Source organism: Egretta garzetta, unplaced genomic scaffold, assembly GCF_000687185.1.
Source record: "Egretta garzetta isolate BGI_Z169 unplaced genomic scaffold, ASM68718v1 scaffold547, whole genome shotgun sequence".
NCBI classification, from domain to species: domain Eukaryota; kingdom Metazoa; phylum Chordata; class Aves; order Pelecaniformes; family Ardeidae; genus Egretta; species Egretta garzetta.
In genome coordinates, this window is record NW_009260174.1 from 132,635 (window position 1) to 145,425 (window position 12,791).

General features: G+C 35.2%; 1 protein-coding gene across 1 annotated transcript in view; it reads right to left on the bottom strand.

The window, feature by feature from the left end:
- Positions 1 to 12,791, bottom strand: part of DYNC2H1 (dynein cytoplasmic 2 heavy chain 1) — a 169,281-nt gene that overhangs the window by 20,780 nt on the left and 135,710 nt on the right. The window contains exons 84-85 of the mRNA XM_009641758.2: positions 8,537 to 8,746; positions 5,631 to 5,720 (exon numbers count right to left, since the gene is read on the bottom strand). Coding sequence (XP_009640053.1) covers positions 5,631 to 5,720; positions 8,537 to 8,746 — 300 coding nt within the window. The remainder of the gene's footprint in view (positions 1 to 5,630; positions 5,721 to 8,536; positions 8,747 to 12,791) is intronic.

Here is a 12,791-nt window from a genome sequence, read left to right on the forward strand (position 1 = left end):
GGCACCCATGCAAGACACAGCTTTCTGTAAATCACAAGAGTACATGAACTCTCTAAGCATAAAAAATGCTTCAGCTTCTGCTTTAGCTTCCTTGGAAGGCAGACCTTATTTCAGTGGACAACTCCTATGACCTGTGCAGGTCTGATACTTTCATCTTACATTTGGCGTGGCAACTTGTTTGGACAGTGTCTCTTTAGAAATTGCTACTACTCTATACTGGCACCACTTAATTAATACAATCTAACTGAAACAGTGATTAAAAAGGGACATGATATGACAGATCTATCAGAGCTTCAAATTGGCCTATTACAGAAGAGACAAAGAAAACATCTAAATTTTTTTAGTAGTACTTGCAAATTTCTAATTTTTACCAAGCAGTTATCACTTAGATAAAAGGTCTTGAAAACATATATCCTGGCTGATAAATTCTGAACAAAGTGAAATCATGCTGCAACATGATGAGTGCTGTGGGAGCCAACTAGGGCTCCGTTTCTTAGCAGATAATGTTAGGCTGCAGTTGTATTTTTGTTCTGATATTCATGACAGCTGAAGAGGAGAAGCCAAGAAAAGCAATAGAAAAATGCTAATTCTTCAGAATAAGGTGTATTCTTCACAGCATTCTGGACTTTGAATTAAAATAATAGAATGGGGGGATTTAAAACACAATATTTTTACAAATTTTTGTGCTTTAATATTAGAATACTAAATCTGAGGTATTCTGCAATGTACAGGTACCTTGATAACAGCTGTTCAAATAGAGAAAAAATGATGAGAGGAACAATGACAAGGTGGGGAATGCAGCCAGCCTAATCCATCTGAATCAGCTACTCCTAAAACCATAAAAGACAAACCATTAAGCTATTGTCCCTGCTGCAAAATCTGCTAAGGCAATCTATCAGAAAAACCTCTGAAATGCTATGCAAACTAAGCAAGGTTACTACTTAAAGGGGTATAGGACTTCTTATGGAATGCCCAAGTGGGTAAATTTGGGGACAGTACAATTCTGGGATTGTATGATATTTATTATGGGATATTTAGGGGAAGAACCAAAGGTGGGAAAAGGTAGATGGGAGATGAACAAAAATGGGAAAACAGATAGAGAGGTATAAAAAGGCAGGTTGCACTGAGGGAGGCTGCTGGTCAGTACACTGTGGCCAACATTGTACCCGATCACCAAAGTCTGTCCTATCCGCCTCTTAAGCTCTATTTTTAGTTATTTTTGTGTGCAAGTGTGTTCTCTATGTGGGGGAAGGGAATCCACTAGCAAACTTCTAACAGTACCAACCAGCAAGAAGATGAGAGGTCCGAGTGCTGCATGCTGCAGGGATTGGAAGCAAGACAGCAGAAAGACCAAAAATCAGCAAGACTCGTGAAGGGTGTTTTTTTCTTGAGCAGTGAACAACCGAAACAGGACAGGGCTATTTGTGATGTCTGTGTTTATGCAGCTGCCTGTAAAGGTACTGTCATCCTCTCTCTCCGTTAGCCTGTGTGTGTGGCTGGCTGGGTCTGTACAGGGTATGTGTGCCTGACTATTCTGGGATTCACTCTCAGCCTCTACGTCTCAGATTTTATGTGTATATCATCTACTGTTGCATTAAGACTGATTTATAGGCTGGCCCTCACAGTTCCTTATCTCAGTGAAAATTGAGAGGACTTGGCTTTCTAAGAGCCTGTTATCAGTGAAGGAAAATTAAAGCTCTTTGCCTAACATGCCTTGGGTGTGAAGGAAGAATCCTGTGTCTCCTATTGCAAGGTTTTCAAGTAGCTTCAGCATGCGATTTCCAAGAGTTCAAACCTCATATACCTTGGGTGTCCAATCTACTTTTCTGGGGAGCTGATTGTTGAAACAGAGGAATAGTAAGGGTTCCAAAACAGAAACAAAGCTGTTCTACCTCAAATAGTAAAAAAGTAGTAAAATAGTAAAAATCTTATACTAAGGGGTCAAACAAGTATTGAAATTAAATATTACTACCCTAGATTTCACTCAGGATGGGAGAGGATAAAAGATAACAGCATCCCAGAGAGATACATACAAGTCTGATAAAATATGAAACATAACTTTTTTTATATACTATTGAGTACTTCATAGATAGACACACATTTTCAACAGAAAATTTTGTAACACGCAAATAAAAACTTTCAGTATTCATAAACATTTCCTTGATTAGAACTCTGAAACTAGTGTTTATGATTCTGAGGTTGAACAGTCTTCATTTTCAGTGTGTGCTGTAAGCCTTTAACCAGGTGTCTGACCAAACAGCCTTCCAAAGGAAGAACTGTTTTTACAGATGACTTAAAAGCAGCTCAGTCCAAAAGAATAAAATAAATATTTTCATTTAAAATATAAGGTCTTGTTGGGATTAGTGTTTTGGGGTTTTTTTTGGAAGAAGTGAAATTAAGCTCTTTATTTAGTTCTTGTGGAAACAAAAACTATGTTCCAATTTGTTAACCTGAAACATTTTTTCAATGTTGATACTCATCTGACATTTGCCTGGGCTGCTGTTTTGCCTCTTAATAGCTGTAGTTCTGGGTCTCTCTTTCTCTCCTGCTGGTATCCATAGCCATGAGAAGATGCTTACCTACAGACTGGGAAGGACTTAAAATTCCATTATATGCAGATGTATATTATTGCTGAGCTATAATTATGTACCGTGAGAGAGGGAAACTACAGAACACATTTTAAGATGCCACCACGAGGAAACTGGGAGTATAAGGACCAAGCATTACCCAAAGAATTACACAAAACCCACAAAGATCTATAATGATTCATAAGCTTCATATCTTAATGTTGATAACAAATAAATCACTGTCGACAGACAAGTTGAAACATGATACTGCAAAGTTCAATGTCAGCATTGCTAATTGAAAGTATTCAGAACTCTTCATCTTAGAAAAATGCTCAATACACAGAACTTCTGTTCTAATTTAAAGCAAAAGCTAACATCCAAATGTCAGAACCTGATATCCCACCAGGGGATAAATGACATATTTCCATCAGCTCTATCACTACAACATAATGCACAGCAAAACATGGCTCTGTTGCCTTTTGCATATACTGATTTGTTCACACTTTAAGTAGGCAGGTTTCCTTTTTTTTACTTTGCTTTTACTGAGTGAATTCAGACCTGAGAAAATGCAACACCTGTTGTTTTTCTGTCTGTTGTTGTGTAATGCTCTCAGAACATCTTTATACGTCTATAAATTCTGCTATAATTATTCTACCATCTGGCCTATATTTTGGGTTCCTCCCCACCCCCATTAAATGTTTGTAACAAAGAGTTGCTTTTATTATTTTCTGCACTGGCAGTAGATATCTTGATGAGGTAGCCTTTAACTAATAACCTAAGTATAGCCTTACTGCATCCTTAGTAGATGCAATCTTTCAGTACAACTTTGACATTTCAATGTCTCCTATTTTCTTCTTGAAAAATACCTAAATCAAACCTGTCTCAAACGGTGAAATTAGAAGTCAGTATCTTACAGTAAATTAAATGGGTGGAGGTATAAGTAAATATCAAAAAACCACAATGATGGAGTTGGTCATCTAAAACTAAACCAATTGAAAATATGACCTTTATTAAAATATAAATCTGAAGATAATTTTCAGAGTTATGAGAAAATCTTTATTGAAGCTCTTATTGAATTTCTGAATACTAAATTTATAATTAACTAATGATAAATTATATTTATAAAATCAATACTGGAAAGTCACAAAATAAGGAAAGTTAATTAAGAAATGATCAAGGCTAATCAAAATCTTCGTGTAATATGCATAAACATGAATTGGAATCACATTTAAGGAAAAAGATGATTCAGCTAAAATGCATAATTAGAAATAATCAACATTTTTCTGGTAAAATATACAAAATAAAAAAGTAGACAATGTATTTCAGATGTGATCTGACTAGAAGATTGAGAAGCAAAACAGACTGATATGGTATTATTAAGAATTGCTTCAAATACAACTGTATTACACATTTGACATAAAAAATAATATTAAGAATATAATGACCAGTATCTGGTCACTAACAAAAAAATTAATGCAATTTACTGCTTATGGATACAGCTAAATATCTACTGTAAAGCTCTGCCTTAATAATCTGTCCCTCTTACAATAAATGTTTGAAATTGTTAATATTTTCTTCATAGTAACTTTACATAAAAATGAGTAATTCAAAACGTGAAAAAGGAAGATTACTATCATGGTCACATAATGCAGCACATTTGTTAATATAGTTGACTGGAGTAATATATGGAAATATAAACTTTTTTAATATGCTTGATTGAAAATCATCTATTACTATTAAGACTAATTTAATTCTGTTACACTCTGCTACATTACCTTCACTTGGTATGGGAGGTGTCCTCCACACAGAAGCTTGAACTCCGATCTCAGGCTTCCGTTTAAAAAAAAAATCATATAAGTACGGAAAATCGCATGCAGTTCAGTCACAACCAAAAAAAGGTAGAAGTCACAAACTGCAAGGTAGTCTTGGAGATTATGAACACTGATGACTCAGCCACACAAGTCAGTGAGTGACAAGTGATGCTTTTTGAATGACTATAATAGTCAGAAGGGACTAAGTTCAACTCTGATTATATGACGAATAGAACATTTGAACACGCATTATCACTTGTTGCTGTACATATTTACACTTTATTGTTTATAATTTGAACCTTTTTGTGAAGGAAAGGATAAAGAAAAATTAAGCATTAGCCAAAAGAAATGGCTTGCATAACAAGAATCTTATGAATACTTTGGAAACACCCATTTGATAGTTTCTTTAGAAAATGTAATGCCTAGAAATCATGTTCCCGTCAAATCTTCCTTCTGAATCTGACAGTCAACACTAATGTTCACAAAAATCGTCATGTCCCACTGGACAAGACTGGGTTATTCAAGGTCAAAACCAGCAGCTTTCTATTTCTTGCCTAGAGGTAATAAAAGATCTGTCCCTCCTAAAGGAACCTTCCTTCTCACAGTTTCTTCGCTATGTATCCAACGTGATGAAAGCTGTTTCCTTAAACACTAGTTAATTTCTATAAATGACTATTTTATTTGTCTGTTATCTTAAATATACCTCTTCTGTTAGTCAAAGTATAGATAGATTTACCTTAAATAAAAGTTTCCTTCTTTTCTGTCAGACTGTAGATTGACAGAGCTGTTGTCAGTCTCTGCACCTTCTATTATAACCCCTTGTAAACCTGGAGAATGCAGATGTTTTCTTTATTTGCTTCAAAGACTAGTCTTCTATTAATTTCTACATTACCTCTATTATAATTGCTTCATCTTATCTCTTTATACAAGTCTCTGTCAGATTAAAGAGTGTGTCTTGACTTAGATATAAAGATTCATCTGAGTAAATAAATCTTTTTCCCCACAGTTCATCAGAAAGACTAATGACTAAAATCTAAGATGTAAACATTACTGTATTTAAAGTTACTGACTTCAAATTGCTCAGCCTGCTGTCTTCACATTTCTCATCTATCTTTATATTTTTACATGCCTTTTCACACACATAGAACTCTTTGGGACTTGAGTTTGGAAAGGCCTACTGTAGTGCAATTCACACAGTATACCACGTCACCAAACATGAGAGTACTGAGGTGAAGTCACTCTTCAAAATTACCTGTATAGCAAGTGCTCGAGCTACAAGACTTCTAAGATATTGTAAAGGATCTTCTGGACCTTCCCACTTGGTTTGCCATGTGAGGGGACACTGAAATAAAAATATATTTACAGAAAGTAACCATTTCAAAACCATCATCATTACATTTTAAACTAGCAATTTCCATGAAATTAAATAATCTGGAGATTAAATATATCTATAAAGAGAAAAGGCAATACATGTAATATAATGATCAAAGCATATAACCACCAACAGGAAGGTCATATTCCTGCAATTTCTTTATGTGGCTCACAGATACAGTGCTGATGGAGAACTTACAAGAACCTCTGCTATTCAATAAGAGAACATCAGTAGGTTCCACAAGCACTTCAAAAAGGCCTAAGTTGATTCTTTCTTAGAAAGCCGTAATGCCATCTTTCAACTGCAGCCACAGGTTCCCACTCCTTTGCTGCTGCCTCCTCAGACTTGAACACACTTGAGCACAGTTGTGTGGCTTTGTGGTGAAGTGAATCTGGTACAATTCCTCCACATGATTATTTTCTCATCATCTTAAAGTGTTTGTGGAACACCACCTGAGAATAACATCCTGCAAGGCCTTCCCATACAGATTTCTCACTGACCTCAAAAAGAAAGGCTTAAAAGATCCATTATATTTTCTCCTTATAAAATAAGGATAAAAACGTTAATCGTACCTACTCCACAGGATCTGTAAAGCACACTGAAATTGACTCTGCAAGATTCTCCTACTTAAGTGAAAGAGAATTGATGTAAGTCATTACCTGGGGAATATATTGCACAACACTGAAGATGCTGAGCAGAATAAACAGTTTATACTGTTTAACATTTCCAGTTGCATTTGGAAGAAGGTTCACAATCTAATAGCACATGTGCTGAACAGATTTTCAAAATCTGATCACAGGAGTTCATAAGAAAAAGTATCTTTCGCAGTAAATATTCCATGTGTACCATTTATAGATAAAACCCAGAAAATATCTGGATCCGTGGGCACTAATTAAGAATGAACTGAATAAACTAGAATACATACAAGACAATTAACTGCATGCTTTTTTGCATAATTATGTTTTTTTGAAAACTTTTTGTATTTGAAGCTATTATCCTTGCATTTTTCATTCTTTTGCTATGCATTTACAGGCAGCTATCTATCATTTAGAAGGCATTCAACTAATGTGGCTAACATATCACCCTAAATTACTCCAAGTTTAAGCTAATTGTTAGTATGGAAGCATATTTCAGTTGTACACTAAAATATCAATTTTGCACAAATAAGGCACATTGCTGAAACCATTAGAAGTCATACATTTATTGAGTTTCATGTTTCTGTTGGTAAATTAGCAGCTTCTTCAGGTCCTACAAAAGAACTACAGTCTTGGTGCTTTCAAAATGCAAGTTTTTAAAAATAGTCCTTTGTTACATAACATGACCACACTAAACGAAATAATAACTGTGTACAGAAAATACATGAAACGAATCACTTTAAGATGATAAATATGGTGAGGTTTAGCTGCCAAGCCAAGAGTGTAGCAGCAGCCTCTCCGGAGGGCTGTGAAAAGACTGCTTTACGGTCACAATCCAATAAAGTGATCTGTGTCAAGGTAAGTGGGTAAGTAAGCAGATGAAATACCAGAAGCACTTTGTTCAATATATCAGGAAGGACTGAACTGATGTTTGTGAGAGATAAAAATGCACAGAATCTTTAAGTACATTTCTGTGACAGTGATCAGCTTCATAGCTCCTGCTGCTTCCAATTTAAGAGTGCAGCTTAAGCACGCAAGCAAGCCATACTCTCTTGCTCAGTAACAAGAAATATAACTATAAATAATAAAAAATGGCCATTGCATGTATCATTTGCATTCACTATGACTTGTACTTAGCACCAATTTCTACCACACAGTCAAAACGTGTTTGAAAAGGCAATGAGATCTCTAACACGAAAATGTTAATTTATTCTAATTGTACTGCAATTTTGCTAACAAATGCTGTTTTCTGAATCTGAAAAGACAAAGAATCTAATTATTGTTTTAATTAGAAATTTGATAGATCAACAAATGCATAATATTCTTTTTAACAGTACTTGATCCTTGCAAGAAGATAAGCAAGATGTTAATAGGAATTATTGTTCAGTGTTGGGCCAATCTCAATATCTATGCATTAGCATCAACACAATTTGTCAATTACTGAAGGTGAAACAAAACCATGGAGTTTCATGTCAATGTTTGACTATCTTTGGAATCTAATTATCTTAGCTATTAATTACAGACCATGTAAATTTGCAGTTACTAATTGTACCAGTTTATAAACATGCCCAGTTTGGTGGTAGAAAACACGGAGAAGGTACATGTACAAATTTTGTTTGCTTTTCTTGTACAAGAATACAGGGTGAGATGATAGATCAATATGGTAGGTGCAGCTTGTCTGGTGTGATATGGCAATAATCCGTAATGAATAAATGTAGAGTGCAAACTGCGATTACAGCTTCATTAAAACTTAAATTTTAAGAAACTGTAAAAGTGAAGAAAAGGGACAGATTTAGAGGTTCTACCGGCTAATGTATTTCACTTACCTAGAATGAATTGGTATTTGAAATGGAAATACTATTCCACAACTTCTAATCTTATTGGATTTGTCCTTAAGAGAAAGCTTGATGAAAGTACAATATACTCAGATGCTTCTGCAAGTACTTGAAGCAACTTTTTTCTGGGTTTTCATTCCAGAAAAAACATGGTTCTGTTTGAGAGTCACTATCAATAAAAGAACTCCATTTTAGAGTCTCTATCAGTAAAAGAATTTAGACCAAATGGTGACATGAAAATATGTATCAGAATTTTGTTCAGTTTCCTTGTTTTATTTCATTGCTTGTAATGTAAATTCATGACAAAATGACTTACCTTCTGATTTAGCAGAGCGCTTGCTAGTCTTTGTACTTCAGAACTCAGTAATGAGGTACCTCTGATAACTTTACTTAAAGAAGCAAGTGACTGATGGACACTTTGCACAAGGCGAATAGCATTGAATTGTTCCAGAGTAATGAATGATAAGATTGGAGATCCTTGTTGCTCCACAGGAGGAGACACCTTCTGATGAATCAGGTTAGAATTCTAAAAAAGAACACATCATGTCCATTTAGTAAATGCAGGGAAACGATTATGTCATACAAGGCATTCTTTAATTTGTAATACTTCATATAAACTTCTTAGCTTTGAGTTAATTCAGGTACCCCTCCTTTTCTGACACTGGATTAAAACTATAATGCTACTTCGAGTATTGTCTGTGAGACGCATAATAAAGGTACCACTCTTCTGAGACAACTCTGTCTACCCAATTACTTAGAACATACTGGAATTTCTGAAAAATCTTCAGTTAGCTGAATCACTGCTTTTAGTATTTGTGTTAATGTGTCAATATAAAAAGCAGTAGTGTACTCCGCATAACAGGATTGTATTGGATACTATAAACCATGCTGCCAGATATAGCTCTTGTTTTGCTAAGACTAGTTCAACCTGGAAATAAATTTAAAAAAACCAAAAAATAAATACAAAATAAATATAATATTATGTCTAAATCCTGAGTAACTCAGACTCAGAGTGTTGTGGTTTGACCCAGCAAGCAGATGAACATGACACAGCTGTTCACTCACCGCCCCCTTCCCCAGTGGGACAGGGGAGAGAATCAGAAAAAAAAGTAAAAGCTGTGCGTAGAGATAGAGATGGTTTAATAAAACAGAAGAGGAAAAGAGTAATTAATAATAATAATAATAATAATAATAATAATGATAAAAACAAGTGATGCACAATGCAATTGCTCACCACCCACTGACCAATGCCCAGCTTATCCCCAAGCAGCAATTGCTGCCCTCCAGCCAACTCCCCCCAGCTTTATATACTGAGCATGATGCCATATGGTCTGGAATAGCCCTTTGGCCCGTTGGGGTCAGCTGTCCTGGCTGTGCCCCCTCCCAGCTTCTTGTGCACCGAGCAGAGCAGGGGAAGCTGAAAAGTCCTTGACTGGTGTAAGCACTGCTTAGCAACAACTAAAAACATCAGTGTGTTATCAACATTCTTCTAGTACTGAATCCAAAACACAGCACTGTGCCAGCTACTGGGAAGAAAATTAACTCTATCCCAGACGAAACCAGGACAGAGGGGAACTGCTGCTCTCACACTGACATTTTTATTACGTACTTCCATTCCATTACAGCTACTGAAAAGCCAAATTTATTCAATAATTTCAAGAGATGGTATCATTTTGCAAATCTTAATTCATATGCAGTTTATAACATAAATATATTTTAGCATGTGTTCTGAAACTGCCAACCTGACATGTGACAAATGCTGCACTGAATTCCAGTTATGGAATTTAAACCGTTATTGGAAAATTCTACAAGACACAAATACTAAAAGACAACCCTAGCCTTTGAGAAAAAAAGTCTTCCTATTTAAATTTCTAGTAATTTATTAAAGGTAAAATCAGATTTTACTTTCTCTGAAGTATCTCTTAAAATAACAAATAGTTTTGACTTTTTTTCAGATTAAATAAATTTCTGAATTGTCACATGTCATCTTGCTTTCCAGAACACACAGGATGGCTGCCTCCATAATCATTCCCAGGTCCTTTGTCAGAACTTTCATGTATTTTTCATTTCAAGCTCACACTGCACTCAACTACCAAGCAAAAATATGAGAAAACCTAAGTGAAAGAGTAATAGATATACTTTGGTTTGTGACTGACAGAAAAATTAAGATAAGGTCTTCCCTCCCACATTCTTAAAAAGATATACAACAAAGTTACTTACTGTTCAAAGTGTAAGAAACATACAGTATTTAGAAATGTTATGTTTTGTATTTTGTCTTTGCATGCATCCTGAAATCACAGTACCAGTTTCACTTCATTTTTTCTGAGACCATAGTTTGTTGAGTATACATAAAATGTGATGTAAAACTAGCACAAGCTAGTTGCTGATTTCTTAATGCAGTATTTAATTGCACAAAAAAGGAAGAACAAAGACATTGCAACTTCCAGTCTTTGCTCAGTCTTTCATATATACTGTCTTAATTCATGAAAAACTTACTGAAAGAGAAGGCCTCTAAGTTCCTCAATACTGCCCTTTACATAACAGCCTCCTATGAATTGCATATTCACTTCATCACTGTCTTTAATGCTTTCTCCTGAGAATTTGTTAAACAACCCATCTGTCATTTTTATAGGAAAATTAAACTTGAATACCGATATCAGCTTATACTTTAATGTTCTATTACATTCCCTTAAAATCCATTATGTATATAACTCACATTAGCTTTAAAAATATCCTCATGACCTGCTTGGGAATTAAGATGAAGAACTGCTGAAGGACTGAGTACTTTTCCCAATCATAAGAAACTGAAGATAGGTTCTAATCTTTAACATTAAATACTGTATTATGCTACTGATATTAAATTACGTGTATTTTGAGACTTTGATCATTTTCCTTCTTTCACTTCTGCGATTGTTACCATCTCAGTACAAGACTTCATATAGTCTCACGTAAACTGTTCCAGAGCTTTTCTTCATTACCTTCCTAAATTCGAGCTTTTCCAAATTCCAGTATGTTCTGAAAATTGCCTCCTCAGAAATGTAACCAATATAATGAAAATAAACTCATATACCTCCCCTCGTTCTGCATTTAATTCAAAATTCAATTTTGGTGGTGGCAGTGGGTTTTAGAAACCTCCACTGACCTTTTGACGTACCTATTCTGCTTCCTCCCTTGAGTCTCTCTGTCTATTCTTTTAGATATTAGCCTCTCACTGTTTATTACACAAATTTTTCATTGTTGAAAATACAAGCAAGAATGACCCTATATTTCTGCTTCACTGATTTTCCTTGGTGAAAAAAATATTGTTCTTTTGTTAAAGCTGAGGTTCCTAATGTTTTAGAGAAAAAAAGCAACAAACCATTCATTTTCAAAACCACTTCTGTAATTGTCTTGCATCATTATGCAACTTTATGAAAATTATTAGTTAGTCTTCAGTTTACAAACATAACAAAAGATAGGGCAGAACACATCATGACAGCTTATGATCATATATTCAACAAAAATAATTTTGAAGCAGCTGCTTCCAAATTTCTATTATGGGTGGGCCTTCTAACTTCCATGGAGGTACTAAAGGGTTTCCCTCAAACAAGGCAGAACATGCATCCACCTTACAACAAAAATATAGCACTGATTCCTTTCTCACGCCACTCATGACAGAGAGCCATTTGGGCATGATGAAACACTTACACAGCCCCATTGCATCCTGATATTTTTGCACATCTTTGAAAACTATCATATGATGGGCAACACCTGAGTTCCGTTGCACAGTGATTTCCAACTGATCCAGTTATGTGGCAATGAAGTGCTTATATAGGTCCTGATCTACACTCTGTCATGGCAGAAGGCTACATGGGAAGAGAACGGATATCAGGACACAGGCTGGCTGAATTACTCTGATGGCCCAGCCCTGGCCAACAGGCTGTAGTGGGCCATCCTTCCACATTAAGGAAGATTTTTTTTTAAATTTGTGTAACATTTGTTTGACAAGTTATTCAGTGATGGCTTAATTTTTTTCAGTAAACAGTCTTTCATGCAAACTTATACTAAGCATCTGAGTATTTAGGCTTTTGTTTTTTTAATTTAATGGCAGGTTCATGAGAGTTTAATTGATTTGATTAGTGTTAAGCTGTTATTAAATCACACTGAAAGGCACTGCAGAAGCAGTTTTAGAACAGCATTCATTACAAGGGTGTTTTCCAATGGCAAGAATTAAAATCTGTGCTTTCAAATGAAGGTAATATAGATGAAAATGTCAAGACATTCTGTACTAGTCCAGAACAGCTAAACAGAAAGAGGAAGATTGCTTGTGCAACTTTCAACTCAGGAGTGCATTGATTTGAACCAGATTTTAAGTATCTTTTTCATTTAGAGTAAAATTCAATGAAAAATTCTGAGTCTGCATTCTGGCTGGATTCGATTGTTATGGATAGACAAAGAATAATAAACTCCCCAGCTACACAATTTCAGAATGTCTGAATAATTGGTAGTAACATTTAATTGGCCCTTGCAAAATGTATGCCACTGAAAGGAAAAATGAGTCCCGCAAATTTCCAGAAATATTTCTGAAAAAG